Below are 19,204 nucleotides of genomic sequence, written 5' to 3' on the forward strand. Positions count from 1 at the left end.
AGAGAGATGGGGGTGGCAGAGGAGACAAAATGTGGTCAGGGCCATGCAAGCTGTGACCCTGCTGCCATATCTGAAGGAAAGGTTCTTGGTGTTTGTAAAGGCTTTGAGCAAATTGTGCTTTGTAGACAAAACTGTAGAAGGGTTTGGGTTCAAGCTTAGTGTCAGCGTGATGAGGACAAAGGGCCGCAGTGAGCCTGCATTAAGAACCTCTCCCTGTACTACTGGCTTTGTCTCTTAGGTTTTTTAGGTTGTGGGTTCCTCTATGGAATGAATGTGGCTATTTGGAAGGAATGTAGTTAAGGTCAGACAGACCTAGATTCCAAGTTTAGCTTCAACAACTACTGACCAAGTGATTTTTATGCAAATCAGCCTTGTATTCTAATGAACAGTTTCCTCATGTATGAAATGGGGCACTGAGGATGTGAAGGGGTGTCCTGAAGGTTCCACCAGCAGATGCACCATGAAGTGGACATACATGTATAGACGGACACACACACATACATGAGAGGTGTATCTAGTGCCACTTTTGTGGATCCTTGAATAACTCAGAATGTTATTACCAGTCACATGTCATTTTCAGCTAAAATTATCAATATTTGCCTTGTAACTAAGAGATGCCTCTATGTACACTGTAGGTTTCATGTACATTTCTTCAATCACAGAATTTTCCACCAATCTATTTATAACTAGTATCAGAATGTTAAGCAAGGAGATTGCAGACCACCACAGCACCTTTAGTCTGGATTTTCCCAGAGCCCCGTTTGTGTTAGTGTCCTCGGGCTACTACTGTAACAAGTTTTCAAAAATGTGGTTCCTTTGAACAACAGGAATGGAATCACTCATAGTTCTGGAGACCAGAAGTCCAGAATCAGTTTCACTGGGCTAAGGTCTTGGAGACGTCAGGTCTAGCTCCTTCAGAAGCTCTCGGGAGGAGTCTGATTTAGCTCTTCCATCTTCTGGTGGCTTCCACTCTCCTTGGCTGTGGACATATCACTGCAATCTCTGCCTCTGTGTTTACATTGCCTTCTCCTCTTCAGTCTATGGTAAGTGTCTCTCTACCTCTTTTTTATCTCAGGACTCTTGTGATCACATTTAGGGATCACTTGATTAACTTAAGATCATTTCCCTGTTTCAAGCTCCTTAATTTGCACCTGCAAATTTCCCAAATACCTTTATTTCCCAAAAAAGACACAGGCATAGGCTTCTTGTAATGAAACCTCATTATTTGAGGATGATATTCAGTACTACCACATTACAGAACCAGGTCTCAGTGTTAATCCTGTACATACATCACAATCTCTCTCTCTCTCTCTCTCTCTCTCTCTCTCTCTCACCCCCCCCTCTCTCCACACTTCCTGGCTTTCTCCTTTTCTCGAGGTCATAAATCTCTTCACTTCCCTAAGTGTATCTAATGACACCTCTACACCAATAAGTATCTGAGACAAGTCTCAATCCATTTAGTAATTTATTTGTTCAAAGTTAAAGACATATCAGTGAAACAGCCTCAAGAGGTCTTGAGAACGTGTGCCCAAGGTGGTCGAGCTACAGCTTGGTTTTACACATTTTAGGGAGACATCAGATATCAATCCATATGTGTAAGCTGTACATTGCTTTGATATGGAAGGGCAGGACAGCCCAAAGGATGGGGGTTGTTGGGGACTTACAGGTCATAGGTGGAATCGAAGTTTCATAGGTAGTTGAAAGAGTTTATCTAATGACCTGTAATCAACAGAAGGGAGTTTCTGGGTTTAGAAAAGGGTTGTGGAGCCAAGTTTTCATTATGCAGATGAAGCCTTCAGGTAGCGGACTTCAGAGAGAATAGATTGTAATTGTTTCTTAGCTGACTTAAAAGCTGCCAGACTCTTACTTAAATCTCTCTAGGTCAGGAAAGAGACTCAAAAAGGAGTAGGATTCACTACAGAATGTGGATTTTTTCCATAAGAAACAGCTTTGCAGAGACGTTATCCAATACATTAAATAAAAATATCTTTGGGAAAATTAATTTATCCTAGGGCCTGGTATCTGTCATGTTGGTATCTTATTGCTACAAAGAGTTTGCTTTGTCAGTCTCAGGGTCTCTATTTTAACATTAAAAGCTTGTCAACTGCACCTGAATTTTAAAGGGAGGATGGTCATTTAAGGCATATCCAATCATCCATTCCCATCATGGCCTGTACTTGGATTTCAGGTTGATTTGGGTGTACTCTTGGCTGAGAAGAGGAGCTTATTCAGTTGTCTAGGGAGCTTCTAGTTTCATTTTTGGTTTACACATCTATGCCCAGGTAAGAGAGACCGATACAGGAGGGCTTGCTCAGAACCTGGCTTGCAGGGCTACTTACAGAACTGCTCTGTCTCCTGTTGTCATGCACAAGGAAGGACACAGCCAAAGACAACCCTCAGCCATCTGGGGAGAAGCTGTGTCTGCAGAGGACCATCATGAGCTGTGAGTCTAGTTAACTGTGATTGTCTTCAGGGGCCTGTGGTCCTCAGCTTTCATGGGAGTTGTGTGGGCACGGGCTTAAATAGCATCCACCAGAATTCTTATCAGAATATCTCTTTCACAGAAGGCAGTGGGTGATATGACAGCACAGAGGGACTCTGTGGGGCCAGCTGCATGGAGCACTCTGGGAGAGTCACTGGCACCCTGGCTAGACACAGCTTCATGCAACTTCTGAAGCACATGGATTTGGATCTCTTAACATCATTGTGAAAGTTCATTTATCATTCTGAAGGCAACCATTGTAATTAACTAAGATAACATATTTGATAGCTAAGAATAAAAAAGTGATTATTTTATTGCTAATAGGATTACAAGAAAACAAACAAACAAAAATAGTATGAAGGAAAAGAGCAATCGTATCCGAGGGCTTTGGGTAAGAGGTTGAGACTCGATATTGAATCCCCTGGGTCATCTTCTGTCAACAGAGAGGGACAATCAGGAAAAGGAAATGTGCAGTAGAGGCAAAATCTTGGTTAGTAAAAGAATCCTAAGAGAAAACAAGAGTCTCCTTCCTGACCATCATGTTGGTGTTGGGAAGATGAGTATAATCCCCACGTTCCCAGTCTTACACTTTTCAGCAATTAGGGCTCAGCATGAATTTAAGACACCATTCACTTCACAGCAGATGTTCCAGATGTTCCCAGCCATTCTTGCCTTAGGGGCTCCAAGTTGTTAATGGGACAGTAGCCCCCTTCCTTTCCCAGGGTTTGTAAGAACACGGCTCTCTTTGGTGTATTGTGGAGTTTGTTTGCCATCTAGAGGAAGTTCTTTGGCATAACAACTTACAGGCTTCCACTTGTGATAGTGAAAATAAATACATAAATAAATTAATCATAAATAATAAGCTGACTTAATGCATAGAACCTGTAAAAAAATAATAAGGTCAGTTTAGGAGCTTAAAAGACACCTGATGAGGTAAAAAAGACAAATTACTTTCAGTAGAGGACAGTTAGAGCAGCAGATGATTTTTTTAAATCGATGACATTTTACAAATAATTATCAAATGGTAAATAACAACTTGAAATAAGCAGCTAAAATATAATTATTTACTCAAAAAGTTATTTTCCAAAAATCATGTAAATGCATTTTCAGATTAAAACAAAGAAAAAATGTGGGTTTATCAACAAGTCTGCTCAATGGAAGATTTCTCAAATGTGTACTTGGAGCAAAAATAACATTTATCCCTATGTACAAGTTTAAGATTTTTGATCCTTAGAAGAAAACAGCTTCCCATTCACTATGTTCCACTCATGCTTCTGAGGATGGGCCGTTGGGACAGTGACTGTGAGCAAGGAGGTAAGCTGTGCGATGAGGGTGGTCATGCCTTCTGCCTACCTGAGTGACTTCATGGAGCAGAGACACCAACACCGCCAAGGCCACCCGCCTGTCTCTGCACTGCCATGGCACAGACACAGAAACCTTGACACATTTGGTCAACTGCAAGTAGAGGCTTCTTTTTACCAGCCAATTCTGATTCTCCTCGTATCTTCTCTCAGGTTTAGGGGATCGTTTACCCTTCACCGTTTTGTTTTGAGATTGCAGTCCTTTGTTACATCAGCATTATATAACTTGTTTGTTTGATTGTTTGTTAATATATCTAACTACCTTGAATGGGTTGGGACTAGTCTTGTGTCTCACAGCAAAGCAGAAACTCAAGGCCGCTAGATGCTGTCAATCACATGAGGGCTAAAGATGATGATAGCATTGCTTAGCTCTGGATCATACTACTTACAGTTTGTGTGTGTGTGAGTGTTTTATTTTCTTTAAGACAGAGTCTCTCTCTGTTGCCCTGGCTGGTGTGAAGTGTCATGATCTCAGCTCACTGCAACCTCTGCCTCACGGGTTCAAGCGATTCTCCTGCCTCAGCCTCCCTAGTAGCTGGAATTACAAGCGCATGCCACCATGCCTGCCTAATTTTTGTATTTTTAGTAGAGACAAAGTTTCACCATGTTGGCCAGACTTCTCTTGAACTCCTGCCCTCAGGGGATTTCCCTGCCTGAGACTCCCAAAGTGCTGGGATTACCGCGTGAGCCACTGTGCCCCATCACATTTTGTATTCTTTAACTGCATTCTATGTAATGCCTTTTAAGCTCAATGATGCAATTATCTATCAGTATTTAAAAACACATTGTGTCACTTTTTTTCATTTTAGGGCTCCAGTGTGATTGATATCTATAAAAACATTGCCATACAATTTTTAGACCTAACAGAAATGGAACTTTGGAATTCTAATTGCACGTACCATGGAATCCATTATCTTGGAATAAACAATCATCCAAGTGTACTTTATACCCTTAGCCTGAAGCGGATATTCTTCTGTTGATTCTGTCATTATTTTGTGTCTATCACATTGGGTTATGACATGTAGCTCACATGACTCATTATGGGGTTCAATATCATTTAGAACACTACATTTAATAAAATCTATAAAAAGCATAGATGCTCCATGCATTGACAATCGAAACACAGAATTCAGATTCATTTTCAGGTAATGATGTAATCATGTGAAAATAATGCATTTCTGTATTCTTTCAAACCTTTTCTTATGAAAACATAGTAATAAATTTCTACTCTAAAATAGAACTTAGCCTAAATACTTTCAAAACTTTTAGAATTTGGAAGAGAAATAAAAATCTCACATAATTCTGAATGTTTCCTTTGTACTTGAAATAAACTTTATATTTTTTATCTTTGAGTTTATGCAGTTATTTTTAAACGTCACTTTTGGAATTGTGAAAACTTGCTTTTCACTTGCTGAATGATAATTAACAGTAATCAATTTTTCACATTAGGATCTCATACCTACCATGAGTTTACAAAGTCTATTTGAATAATCCAACATCAAACATTTTTACTTTGTGTTCTTAGCCATACTTCCCTCTAGACAGTTAGTGTAGAATGCTTTCTCCTGTAAAACACTAGAGAGGAGTGTTCAGTGTGAGTCAGAGAGCAGAATTAGGAAGATGGGAGACTATGAGTTCCCCAATATGACTAAGTGTCATCGTGTATGAAACAAACCCCAAGTTGGTCATTTCCCATATGTGTTCTACTTGTGTTGTCACTAGACTACTTCCATGATCTGGTTATTCTGACAGCTACATGAACTTGACAAATGTGGGCAAGACAGGTAGGGTGAGGATGTGAGCTTTCATTCACTCTCCTTTCATCATAGCCGGTTGGTCCCAGGGCACGTAGCCCCACATGAATTCTCCTCCTGCTGATGCCTTCTCCAGGCTGACAGCTGGTGGGGTCATAACATGTGGCATTGGAGGTGATGCTGAGGTTCTCATGGACCAGCATCCTCAGCAGAAAACGCCGCCCTGACGTCTCCAACAGCCTTCTCTTCTGCGGACTCAGAGACTCTGCTCATCTGCTCCCCTAGACAAGCAGCACATGTAGGCAGCTGGGCCAACCCAGCAGGGAGGTTTCTGTTCGAGGATGTAGCACTGTGGGAGGAAGCTGTATACCTTGCATGCAGTAATAAACCCCAACATCCTCAGCCTCCACCCGGCTGATTTTCAGTGTGAAATCAGTGCCTGACCCACTGCCACTGAACCTGTCAGGGACTCCAGAGGCCCGGTTGGAAACCTCACGGATTAAGAGCTGTGGAGACTGGCCTGGCTTCTGCAGGTACCAATACAAATAGGTTTTTCCACCACTATGCAGGAGGCTCTGACTAGACCTGCAGGAGATGGAAGCCGGCTCTCCAGGGGTGACGGGCAGGGAGAGTGGAGTCTGGGTCATCACAATATCCCCACTGGTCCCTGAAAAAATAACAAAGTAGTACAAGTTTTTATAAATACATTATGAGCAACTTTCATAATTTCTCTTCTGATATTAATTTACAGTTACATTTTAAAGTTTTGATTTATATCATGAAAAGTAGACTTTCTAAAATAAACCCATTATTTACTAGCCGGCAGGGAAGTCTTTATTTTCAAGTTCTGAATCAGAGCACTGGTCATCTTTCCCTGGAGGTGAATCCTGATTACTCCTCAGACACACATGAATTCCATTCCCTGGAGCATGGACCATGTGACTCTATCACGTTATTGGAATAAACATGTGAAGCTGTGGAGCCCACAGAACTCACCTCCCACCCAATTCTCCTCCCTGATCTCCTTCATTCCTTACCAGGGAGCCAGAGCACTAGTAGCCCCAGGAGCTGAGCAGGGAGCCTCATTGTGAGAAGGTGACCTGAGGAGTCCTGATCAGTCAAGGCAAGGTTACAGCTGAGCTTTTATCTTAGACTCACAAGGGAAGGTCCTCCCTAGGGGACAGTATGCAAATCCCCTGGTGGGTGCAGTGGCGTGGAAAAATTTGATGGGGCAGGAGGAATGTCTTTTCTGCGAACAATGTGTTATAAATTGTCCCTTGCAACAAAACAGAGATAGATTCAGTCAAGTCTGCCCACAATCAAGGGAAGAAGGATCTGAAGGGGAAAGTTGGGACCTTTTGTAGGGACGCAGTGTGTAGGGCATGACTGTAAGAAAGCACCAGAACCCTGACCATGTGGAAATGTGTGTCCAGGATACATCTCTGGGAGGTGAATGCCACCTTGCTGGACTCCCTCCCAGTCAATCTAGAGAAGGAGTCAGCCCCATCCCCACAAGCACTACTGGACTGAGAGCCAGCAGATAAAAAGCGACCTGGAGCCAGTTCAAGGGCTGTCTGGTATCTGCTGTTTCCAGGATAACTGTTTGAGAACGTTCAACTCAAATATTAGAATCTACCCTGCCCTGGCACCTGGTAAGTGAACCGCATAAGAGCTCTCTGTCCAAGGGCCTCACAGGGAGAATGATGTGAGCCTCTACATTTAGACCCAAGAATCCAGTGTAAGGAAGAGGAAAGAGAGACACAATTTTGTGCCTCAGGCAGTGAACATAAAAGTCCTGGTGACCAGTTGTTCAGTCTGGGATCTAGTTCATCACAATCATCTCACATATACAAGGTTAACCAGGGAGTTCCTTTCTTATTATTGTTATATTTATTTAGTAGAGATGGGGTTTCACCATGTTGTCCAGGTTTATCTTGAACTCCGGGCCTCAGGAGATCTGCCTGCCTTGGCCTCCTAAAGTGCTGGGATTACAGGTGTGAGCCATTGTGCCTGGCCCAGAGGACTCTCTTAAGGAAAGAATCTTCTAGATTAATGATACAGAACAAATAAGAAATAACTTTGCATTATGTTTTTTCAAGTGGTGATTAGAAAAGCTCTTCTCACACAGTCTCCCTGGTCATGTGGAATCAGGTCCTGTCAGGGCTTCTAGGTTCTTGTCAACTCTGAGTGAGACCTGAGTCTCCCCCACCCTGGATGTGGTACAGCCACAGCCATGAATCCACAGATCAGAAGGAAATTCTGTATGTGTAAACAACAAGAACTGCATTCACAGTTTTATGTCCCTGGGTAACCTGTACCTGTAACTGGTATTTTCTTGACTTTATGTAAAGATACTCAGAGCTTAGGGATGTGAATCTCCCATTCAGCTGATCATTAAACAGAAAGACAACTGCATTATTCTTTATTTGTCATTGATGTGCTTAATATCCCATTGAACGCTATCTGAATCATGGTACCAACAATAAATACTTTCACAAGGACAGTCACATTTATGAAAAAAACTAATAATCCAGGAACAATGAAGGACTAGCTTATAGTGTGATTGATGTAAGCTTGGGTAATTTAACACAAAGTCATATTTATTTGCCCAAGAACACAAATAAATGCCTTTGTAAGTAAGATTGTGAAGAAAGGTTGTTCTGAATATCTTCTGGGGAATCTACCAAACTATCATTTTTAAATAAGATTGGAAAACATACTTGAGTAAAAATGATATTGACCTTCAAATGTTGAACTCTGTGGCAAAAATATGAGTTGATGATATTAAACAGTAGCTATGAAGTAGGATTGAAATAAAAGTCTCATATTTCACTGTTAAAATTTTATTTACTCTTTTACCACATTTTGCAAATTTTGTGTACTTGACTTTTTTTTTATAATGTCAACAAATTCTGATCTGCTTCTTGGTGTTGAAAAGGTCAGACTCTTAATCATGATAGTGAAAAAAGTCAGAAATATCAGAAGGTGAAGGAATAGAATAAGGAGACATAAAATATAAACAGCTTAAGGAAAATAGAAAAAAAAGGTCTATTTTATTGTTAGTTTTAAATAATTATTCTGAAAGGGTGTTAAATGAATAACAAGTTTTATCTGTTATCTAATATGAAAATTTGAATTCCAGAAAGTGAATAACAGTAAAAAATGTGTCCCGTTTTCTTTTACTGTAAGTCAATTCTTGAAAATGTTATTTTCACAAAGTATTTAGATTGCTTGAATTTAAGAAAGCATTGCTATTTCCTGTGAGAATGAATGAACCATTAAAAAGGCCTATCCCTGGGATTTTTAACAAAAATTTCATGATTTGTTGCCTTACATATCTAGAAAATGTAAAAACTTGTACAAATCCTTTTTTAGTCAGAAACAGGCTTTGAAATTACCTGATTTAACCTGTAGACCTAAGGAAGACTATTACTAATTCTAAACAGAAACCTCCCTCTCTTGTCTGTTGACACATCATGCCAGTGCTTTCAGAACAGCAAGCAATATGGGTGATCCATCCCATAGACACTGGTCAGTCCACAGTGGACACAGAGAAGATGGAAGAGCAGCCTACAGTTGAACCAGGGTGGGAGCAGGCCTCTGCGTGTCTCTCATCTGAACCATGGTCACCTGAATGAAGGAGGACTTCTACAGGCAAGGTTTAGTGTGGCTGTGGCTCCTTTTCCTGATGCAGTTAGTTTGGGATCCACATAATTGAAAGCAACTGTATTACTCATATGACTTGGGAAGAGAGTCTTGGAAGTGGAATTTTTTGTGTTCATTACTGGGAGTCAGTGTCTATGGATGGACACGGTGATCCTGTTTGTAGGGGGATTGAGGGATTTGTGGGCTGACCAAGGCCAAGGAAAAAGAGATGACCACAGACGGTGAGAGGAGCCGGGCACATTCCTCAGCCCCGGGCTCAAAACAAACAAGCCCAATACAAACACATCCCATCCTCCCATCCCACCACATATCGCCATATATCTCTCAAACTTCCTGAGCCCAGTACAAACACATCCCATCCTCCCATCCCACCACATATCGCCACATATCTCTCAAACTTCCTGAGCCCAGTACAAACACCACCTGGAAAAGTCTCCGATAAGGAGGCAGCCGTTCAAAGTTTTACTGAAAGCGCAGGAACCAAAAAGAATTCCTTTGTTCCCCTGTAACTTTCGGGCTATAAAAAGCAAACACTCGCATTGTTCGGGGCCCTCTTGTATGCTGTGTAATGGAGGGACCAAGTTCGAACTTGTTGTAAAGATCCTTGCCGCTTGGCTTTGACTCTGGACTCTGGTGGTCTTCTTTGGGGAATAGAGGGTCTGGGCATAACAACGGCAGTAGCACACGTGCCCTCTATTGGATGAAGCTTTGACAGGTTTGCAGGGAGAAGTCCCTCACAGCAGGAGGTAGTCTGGAGACTAAGGTGCCAGGGTAGTTTCTGAAAATGGGTGGGACACTGGAGAAGGGATATGCATCTAGGGGATGCCACACAGCAGCACAGTGGGGAGTTTCTGTGTCAGAGAGCTACAGAGGGCAGTACTAAGTTTAAGGTTTTCATAAACTGGAGCTTGTCTTACCTACTGCTAACAGATGTGGGTGAGGTCATCTGGATACGTAGATTAAGTATTTTCGAAAAGGTTAAAAATATTCTTATTTGGGTTGTTTTTAAAACAATTACATTTTAAAAGTTGAGTTTGGCACAGGCCATTGAGAACTAAGCCTATAGTTTTGAAATAAACAACATAGCATTCTCATTTATAGATCACTGCTACACATCGTGTAGACTTTTTTCTACAGATTGTTTTAGTCCAGATAATGCCAACCCACACTGCTATGGATGAGGCTGAGACACACACAGGCCTGTTCCCTACCTGAGCATCAATGAACCTTCTTTTAATTAAAGGTGAGATTTTGTCCTTAGATGAGAATTCAGACCAAGTCACCCACAAAGGGAACTCCCATCTGTGAAGCTGCAGGTCCTGTGAATGGATTCCTGGCTCCCAGGTACCCGGGATTGAAGCCCTCTGCACTGTCTCACTAACTGAAACTGTATCTCACTGGAGCATAGATCATGGGTAAATATCCTGGACCACAGAGAGAACACAGGGAGTCTAGAGTCCATGAATGTGCATCATCTGCTTCTGAGAATCTCTCTCTCCAAACATTGAAAGAAACAGCATTGTTTCCATGTTGAACTTTTCTGAATCTTCAGACCCTGTTCTAGATCTGTCTCATCTGAACCTGTTTCCAAATGTTTCAATTCTGGTCTTTACTTTTTCTTCGAAAAGGTTTTCAGAAATCCTATGAAACTATCCACACAGCTGTGGGATTAAGTGGTGGGCTTCTCCTCTATGCTTGTTAATATCTCTGCAGAATCCACGACACCCACCAACTGCACAAAGTGTAGGCATGAGTCCGTTTTCTTCCTGAGCGTTCTGTGTCTCTTAGGTTCACTTTGAGTTCACACCCTTGAAGAAAGGGGTCTCTGTACTCAAAAGTAAAACTCCATAAAACCATAGATTGCCTGAGAGGTTAGTAACATTTTTCTACTCTTTGAATGTGAAGTTAGTCTTGAGACCTTACAGTAAAACCTGATTTACTTGAGAGATGGAAAATGAAGATCGCAAGAAGTTTCTAGAGACTGAATTGGGGATTCTAGCCATTTAAACTGTAGTAGAAGCTGCAGGTAATATAAGAACTTCAATGTCTATAACAAGAAAATAAAGTGGAATAACTTATTTACTTTTAACTTAGATAAGATAGTTTACCTGTAGGAAAAATGAAAATAGAATTTGTGAGATCTCACTCTCATCGTTTTTTTCATGTTAAACAATTTTAAGAAGCAAGCAAATACTTATATAAAATATAATTAATAATGTTTAAGACACTAGAGAAAAATTAGTGTTCAAATTAATTAAACTGAGTTCTAAAGTCAGCTGAATTTCTTTTTTAACTGCTTCTTTTCACCTCCTGTTAGCAAAAATCAAAAGTACAGAAAAGGAAACAGACAAGAGCCAAATAAAGTATTTAGTGCTCATTTCTTGTCTTATAATAATAATAACTAATAATAATACTACAGCCTCTGCACTGACACCTGGAAATATTGGCTCTACCCTTCTGGAAGCAGCAGCTTCACATCACGGTAGTGAACTTTATTATTATGTGGTCATTCTTGGGCAGTAGCTAAAGATCACCCAAGTGTAAATGCTTTATGAAGAGCTAATTGCCCTTACTTTGGAATACTTCTAGATATTAACCCTTCTGAAATATCTACTAGCAAAAAAAAATGAAGGACCAGTTAAAAAATGAAATAAATTCTAACTTCCCAGGAGCAGTCAAGAATAAAACTATCATGTTTAACAAAGGACTAGAGGCATAATTTCTTGCTCGACACTGATTTAGCTGGATCTCACTCATATTTAATAGTCTTACCCTGGTAAATTAGAGATATCCTTAGCCTAGAAAATGGTTTCTTTTGTATTCTGGAATCCCAGCAGCCCTAGGGGAAAATTGAAACTGAAAATAAGAAGGTATACAAATCAGTTACCCCAGGAAAACTGTTTATACAACAATTATTCATGTAAGCCAAAATAAAAGGGAAAAACCTATTGATTTTATGGAAGACTGAAGCAAATACTTAGTCAATGATAATCCTAAGTAAACCATAAAGCAAGAGCAATATCTTTTGTCTCTGGCTTGTGATGGTATTAATTTCAAAATAATGATTTTGTTTTGGGTTAAAACTAATTTCATAGGTTTTCTCCGAGTAGGTCATCTTACCCAGAAATTGTAGAGGAAAATGAAAGTAAAGAGAAACCTGTTATGAAATTTGCCCCAGGTTAACATTTGCAAAGAGTCTAAGAGAAGTATACCATTTAAATGACCATATTAATGGCATTAAAATATTTAATTTGCTAGGCAAATCTAAAATCAAACTTTTCTCTAGAATTTGTAAGAAGACAATCATATCTTCAGAGAATTTGACTTGACTTGAGTGCCCTTGTGAGTGGTTGACAGAAAGACCAGATGAAAGCTGGTGCAATAGAATCAAGGACATCACAACTTTAAATTTTAAATCCTCCTCATTGGAGAGCAAGTCCAGATACTGCACCACGACCAGGTAAATGATCAGAAAGTTACTTGGGAACTCTTTGTGGCTGCCTAGTCATATCGTGGCTGTGGTTGGGAGGCTGATTTCCCCTGGCTGGTATTGCCCTGCACCTTGAATCTGGGCATTCGTCTCTACAGCTTCCATCAAATGGCACTAAATGGTGTTCCCATTAATAAGGTCATTGTAATGCATGTAACATAAAGACGGAGCGCACCAGAGTTCAGGATTACAGGAGTATTTATTTTATTCCAGTGTTTTTAGTGTGTGTCTTTGTCTTTCAAAGAAGGAAGCCACAAATAGGACTTTTTTGGTTTCTAGAGGCTACATTTTCTACCCCTTGAAATACAGGTTTGGCCCACCAGGAGACATGAAATTCTGCAGTCGTGAGTGGAACTCAGGATAGAAAAGGGCTCTGCAGCAGGTCCAGTTTGAAGTGCAAGCACCCCAGACCCTTGGGCCAGTGCAGATACAGACGATTTGAACAAGGCTATCAACCATCTGGACAAGACTGGTACTTAGAGAACACTCCACCAAACCACAGCAGATTCATGGTCTTTCAAAACATTGGCTAATGATACATTATATTTTGGGCAACAAGATATTTCAATAAAATCAAGCTGATTATATCATAAAAATAAATTATTCATAACTGAGGGGAATTGTATTAGAAATCAGAAAGAGAAAGTTATCAGAATGGGGTTGGTGGGAGAAGAAGGAGGGATGAAAAATTACCTATTGGGCGCAAGGTACACTATTTGGGTGATGGGTAATTAAAGCCCAGAGTTCACTACTATACAATACATCACTGTAACCAAAACCACTCGTACCCATAAAGGCACTGAAATTCTAAATTTAATTTTTTAAAAATTTGCTGAAAAGAATCTAAATATTTGGAAAATAAGTAAAGTACCATTAAATGTAGTTTGGGGCAAAGAAACAACAATCATGGAAATTACAAAGTACTTTGATCTGAAAGTAAATGTCACATATCCAAATTTATGAGATTCAAAAAAGTGCAGTTAATTTATAGCAATATGAATGCATTTTAGCAAAGAACTTTCCACATCAATCACTGGAAATGTAATTCTGACAAACTAGGAAACAAAGAACAAATGTTACTCCAAAGAACAGTCTTTTATTGTTAGAAATGTGAGGATGTGACAAGCACACATCTAGTATTCCACCAATAGAGTCATATCAGTCTCCAAATGAAAACATCATTAGCAGCTGCACAAGAAGAAAGTATTAGGGTGGATGGGCAGAGTGAGTAACTACTCAGAGAGAATGAGGAGTCAGGGAATGTCAAAATAGGATTCCTATGTGATATTATTATGAGCTGCACAAACATGAGACTACCCGGAGCCCTGACTTACTCATAAGCCGAACATCATGGAGTGCGGGCCGCCGTCCATCCTCCTGATAGTTGGTGAGAGTGTGGTCTCTGGGCAAAGGCATGGAGAAGTACCGCGAAGGTCATCAGTGGCAGCAGGTGGGGACAGGACACACTAGGGTCCCCTTACAGTGACATGACTGAGCATCCCTACAGCCATGAGAACAGCAGGGAACTTTAGGTGCTGCTCCAGGGATGATGTGGCAGCCAACCCTGGAGGGTCAGTGGGGCTTCAGCACCCTGTGTGTGGAGGAAGGAGGAGGCTTTGGAAGGTGTCCTGGAGGACCATGGCCCTGTTCACATAGAAGAGAAACCTGTGTCTGTGACTGAGGCCTCATGGCCTCTTCCTTCCTCAAAGGCTTTCCAGTCATCTCCCTGAGCCCACCTGACTCCAACTGCTGGAGACACATCCCCTGACACCACAGCTGCTCCTGCACACTGAGAGGCTGAATTTCCATTGAGGTTTATTTTTGGGGCCATCACACTGTGCAGGGACCTGGTGGGTGTCCTGCTCACAGAAGGCTGTGCAGCATCTCCAGGCTCCAAAGTGGTGTTTGTGATGGTGAAATCCTGAGAATTTTAGTTAGATGTGTTTTCTCACTTGTGAATACCTTCTGTAGATCTGTCATTCTGTGCTTTACAAACTCTTTTCTGTAAACTATCTATTCTTTGTTTTTGGACTTTTGGGTTAAGAACCTAACTTTAATTGTGCTATCTTTAGATCCACACTCTTGATTGTGGAAGTGAAATCAACGTATTTTTGGTTCTATGTGTGTTGTCACTCAGGAATATGTGTAGAAAAGTCCTCTGAAGACTTGTCCATCTTTGTATGTGTGACAGATTCTTTCTTATATACCATGCTTTCATTATTCATTTATTTGACATTTCTCCTGGGGAATTCAGTTTTAACTTCATTTACAGTGGTGTGGATCATCCTAGAACAGACAATCATTTCTGATGGGGTTGATTATTTTAAACTGAAAAAAAGTTGTTTTTTCCTTTGGATACAAACAATTCCATACGATGATTATATCATTTCATGAAATGGACTGATTTTCCCATGATTCGTTCATAAATATTTTTGAAGAATTATTTTATGTGACACCATGCAAAACATACTTTTTCCATCCCATCACCGTTAGAATATTGGAGCCAGATATATTTTCAGGTACTGACCATATCGTGTAAAAATTATACATTTACTTACTTCAAAACCTTTTATTTTTCTGATAATTTCATACCCAAACTGTCATTTCTAAGTGACTAGTATGTTTCAAAAGGAATCTTTCTATTCTGAGGCAACAATGTAGGGGCTGAAAGGCTAAAAGAACCACTGCAAGAACCTGGAGATAGAACAATACAAAGGTTTATACTAATAACATCAGAGAACAGTAGAAGAAATGAGAACTAAGTGACCTAAAATTTCAAAATGAAAAGCACTCCTTTTAGTTTAACTGCCGCTGGCCGGAGTCTTTGTCCTCCTGCCATATCCACCAAGTTTGTATGTGGACATAAGATCTCTCGGCACAAACAGAGGGACTCTCCAGAGAACGGAGAATCAGGTTGACCCTCAGGGATTGCACAGGGCAGCCTCTATACATGACCTGTGTCCTCTGTGGGGCATAGGCTGAGGTCTGACTCATTAAACAGCCTGGAGGAGAAGAGCTAGAAGAACATAAAACTCCCACAGACTCAGCATGTTCTTCCAAATCCCCGAAACTGATCAGAGCATCCTGAATACATGTCCAAATCATGAACATCGACCTCCATCCCCACTGCACCCCCTGCAGGTGTAGACCCTGCCTGGCCTTCTGCTCAGCGTATCAGTGCTTGTGACATCTCCAGACCCAACCAGTGTTCTCTGCTAAACCTCCTCTAGGGGCCGAATGAGTTTCCAAAGCTCTGCTTGGCTGTTGTGATTTGACTCGGACTGATTGACATGACCGCAGGTCTCCTTGTACAGGAACTTCACTAAACCTTTGGTGATTACAGACCTAAAGCTCTATTCACGACATTACTTTCCTGTGAGACTCCCAGTGGCACAGGCTCCACCCAGGATGTCAGGCAGCAGTGCCTTCAACTCTGTGGTTCTACACAAGGATCATATTTGGCTCCTTTGTGGGTCCACATCAACTGCCAAGCCCACCACCATCCACATCCCCTCCCACCATAACCCAAGGCAGTTTAACTGAACAATAGCTGACCTCTCCTGTATTCCCCTAATGCTCCCATTCCTGCAGTCTGCCAAATCTTAAATTCTGCACTATGAGGAATAAAAAGATTTATATTATCCTTTATTTTCCCAGTGATTCATGGAAAATACTAAATCTGTAGTATACTACATCTTTCAGGATTTGCTTTTTATTTTTAAACCAGCTTTTGGAATTTCGAGAAGTACCATTTCGTATCAGCAAGAGACAATTGAAATAAAAAAATTTAGTATTAGGATCTTGCATCTGATATGAAATTACAAAACCTATTTGACATTCACAACCAAGGTGTTACTAATTGTCCTCAGCCAGCTCCCCCTGAGGATAACTAGTGGAGAATGCCATCTCTACTCTCTTACGGAGTGAGCAATGAGTGTTAAATAGAAAAACAAGGAAGTTGGAAAAGTAGGAAAGCACTTGGATTTGGATAAAACGGAACACAGATTTGCACCCATTATATTTCACATCTTTAACAGGGACCAAGGCATCTCAGCCTGGTGCAGTCGCAGAGGAAGTGGATTGAACTGCATCAGCATCAGTGGGCTTCAGCCTGGGGTTCTGGGGAGTATTACTGATGCCTGACTGGGAGTGGTCAAATCACTGTAGAGGAGCCCCTGCACACACCCTCTTGCTGCCTATTGAGAGGCCTGAATATGGAGGAACGTATTCTTTAGAGGGAAAAAGGGAAACTTCCTATTTGCCCTCTAAAGGTTTGCAGAAAATGAATGGGCAAAACACAAATTAATAGAAGAAAGAGGCCAAAAAAATTCTGTAAAACGCAGGGGAAAAATCACAGGGTCTAACTCAGTTACCCAGCATGAAGTACAGTGGTGTGATCACGGCTCATTGAAACCTTGAATTCTCAAGCACAAGCGATTCTCCCACCTCAGCCTAAGGAGTAGCTGGGATAACAGGGGTGTGCCACCATGCCCACATACATGGGCATTTGCTGGAGAGGAGATGGAGACTCTTTGTCCTGGATGTGAGGCAGGAGGCTGGCATCTGGATAAGGATGACGTTCCCTCATTGCTAAAGAGTAAAAGAGAGAAGTATCATTGATAATGCAAGGCAGGGACATGCCCTGACCTAGCGAGGTCCAGAGGCTTATATGTCCTTCACAGGGAAGTGAGAAGAAGAGAGTGTAGGCAACCCAGGGGAAATGAATGACCTAAAATAAAAGAAATAGGTCATCAAAAGTGTAGATGTATTAGTCAGGGCTCTCTAGAGTGACAGAATTAAAGATATACACATGTGTGTGTATATATGTATATATATGTGTGTGGGTGTGTATATATATGAAAGGGAGTGTGATGGTTAATACTGAGTGTTAACTTGACAGGATTGAAGGATACAGAATATTGATCCTGGGTGTGTCTGTGAGGGTGTTGCCCAAAGAGGTTAACATTTGAATCAGGGGGCTGGGGAAGGCAATCCACCCTTAATCTGGTGGGTACAACTTAATCAGCTGCAAGCAAATGTAAATCAGGCAGAAAAATGTGAAAATGAGAAACTGGCCTAGCCTCCCAGACAACATCTTTCTCCCATGCTGGATGCTTCCTGCCCTTGAACGTCAGACTCCACGTTCTTCAGTTTGGTACTCGGACTGGCTCTTCTTTCTCATCAGTTTGCAGACAACTCATTGTGGAACTTATGATCCAGTAACATAATACTTAATAAACTCCGCTTTATATATATATACACACACACACACACACACACACACATATATATATATGTGTGTGTGCGTGAGGGTGTGTGTATACATATGTATGTGTGCGTATATATATGTATGTGTTCATATATATATATATATATATATATATATATATATATATATCCTGTTAGTTCTGTCCCTCTAGGTCACTTGCTAATACAGGAAGTTTATTAAGTATTAACTTATACAATCACCAGGTCTCACAATCAGCCATCTGTTGACTCAGGAGCAAAAAGAGCCAGCCAGAGTTCCAAAACTGAAGAACTTGGAGTCCATGTTCGAAGGCAGGAAGTATCCAGCATGGGAGAAAGATGTAGGCTGGGAGGGTAGTCTCTTTTCACATTTTTCTGCCTGCTTATAGTCTGGCTGTGTTGGCAGCTGATTGGGTTGTGCCCACACAGATCAGTGGTGGGTCTGCCTTTCCCAGCCCACTGACTCAAGTGTTAACCTTTTTTGGCAACACCCTCACAGACACACCCAGGATGAATACTTTACATCCTTCAATCCAATCAAGTTGACACTCAGTATTAGCCATCACAAGCCCACCCCTTGCTAAGCTGAACTCACACACATCTCCTGAGATCACACATAATCTTAAAATACAGACAATAGTAAGGTCATAGTTACCCCTAACATAATACAACTATCCTTCCTACAACTGAAAATGCAAATCAGTTCAGCAGTTGTGGAAAGCAGTGTGACATCTTCTCAAAGAACTTAAAACAGAAGTGCCACTCGACCCAGCAATCACATTATTGCATATATACCCAAAGGAATAGAAATCATTCTACTATACACACAGGTGCACACATATGTTCATAGCAGCACTGTTCACAATAGGAGAGATATGAAATCAACTTAAATGACTATTAATGGTAGGCTGGATAAAGAACATGGGGTACTGCCATGAAATGCTATGCAGCAATTAAAAATGAAATAATATCCTTTGCAGCTACATGAATGCAGCTGGAGGCCATTATCCTAAGCAAATTCATACAGGATCACGAAACTTGTTCAGATAGCACTGTCCTGTAGGCACAGCCTCCTGCCTCGACAACTTCCTGTCACAATAGGAGGACTTTCCTTTTTCTCCTTTTTCTTCTTTCTCTTTCTTTCTTTTCTTTCTTTCTTTCTTTCTTTCTTTCTTTCTTTCTTTCTTTCTTTCTTTCTTTCTTT

General features: G+C 40.9%; 1 gene segment (V, D, J or C); it reads right to left on the bottom strand.

Moving 5' to 3' along the window:
• Positions 1 to 5,878: 5,878 nt before the first annotated feature.
• On the bottom strand, positions 5,879 to 6,708 carry LOC112605306. The segment is given in 2 exon segments: positions 5,879 to 6,264; positions 6,635 to 6,708. Coding segments are annotated over 2 exon segments (435 nt in total).
• Positions 6,709 to 19,204: the final 12,496 nt, after the last annotated feature.

This window comes from Theropithecus gelada, chromosome 13 (genome assembly GCF_003255815.1).
Source record: "Theropithecus gelada isolate Dixy chromosome 13, Tgel_1.0, whole genome shotgun sequence".
In the NCBI taxonomy this organism is placed as follows: Eukaryota; Metazoa; Chordata; class Mammalia; order Primates; family Cercopithecidae; genus Theropithecus; species Theropithecus gelada.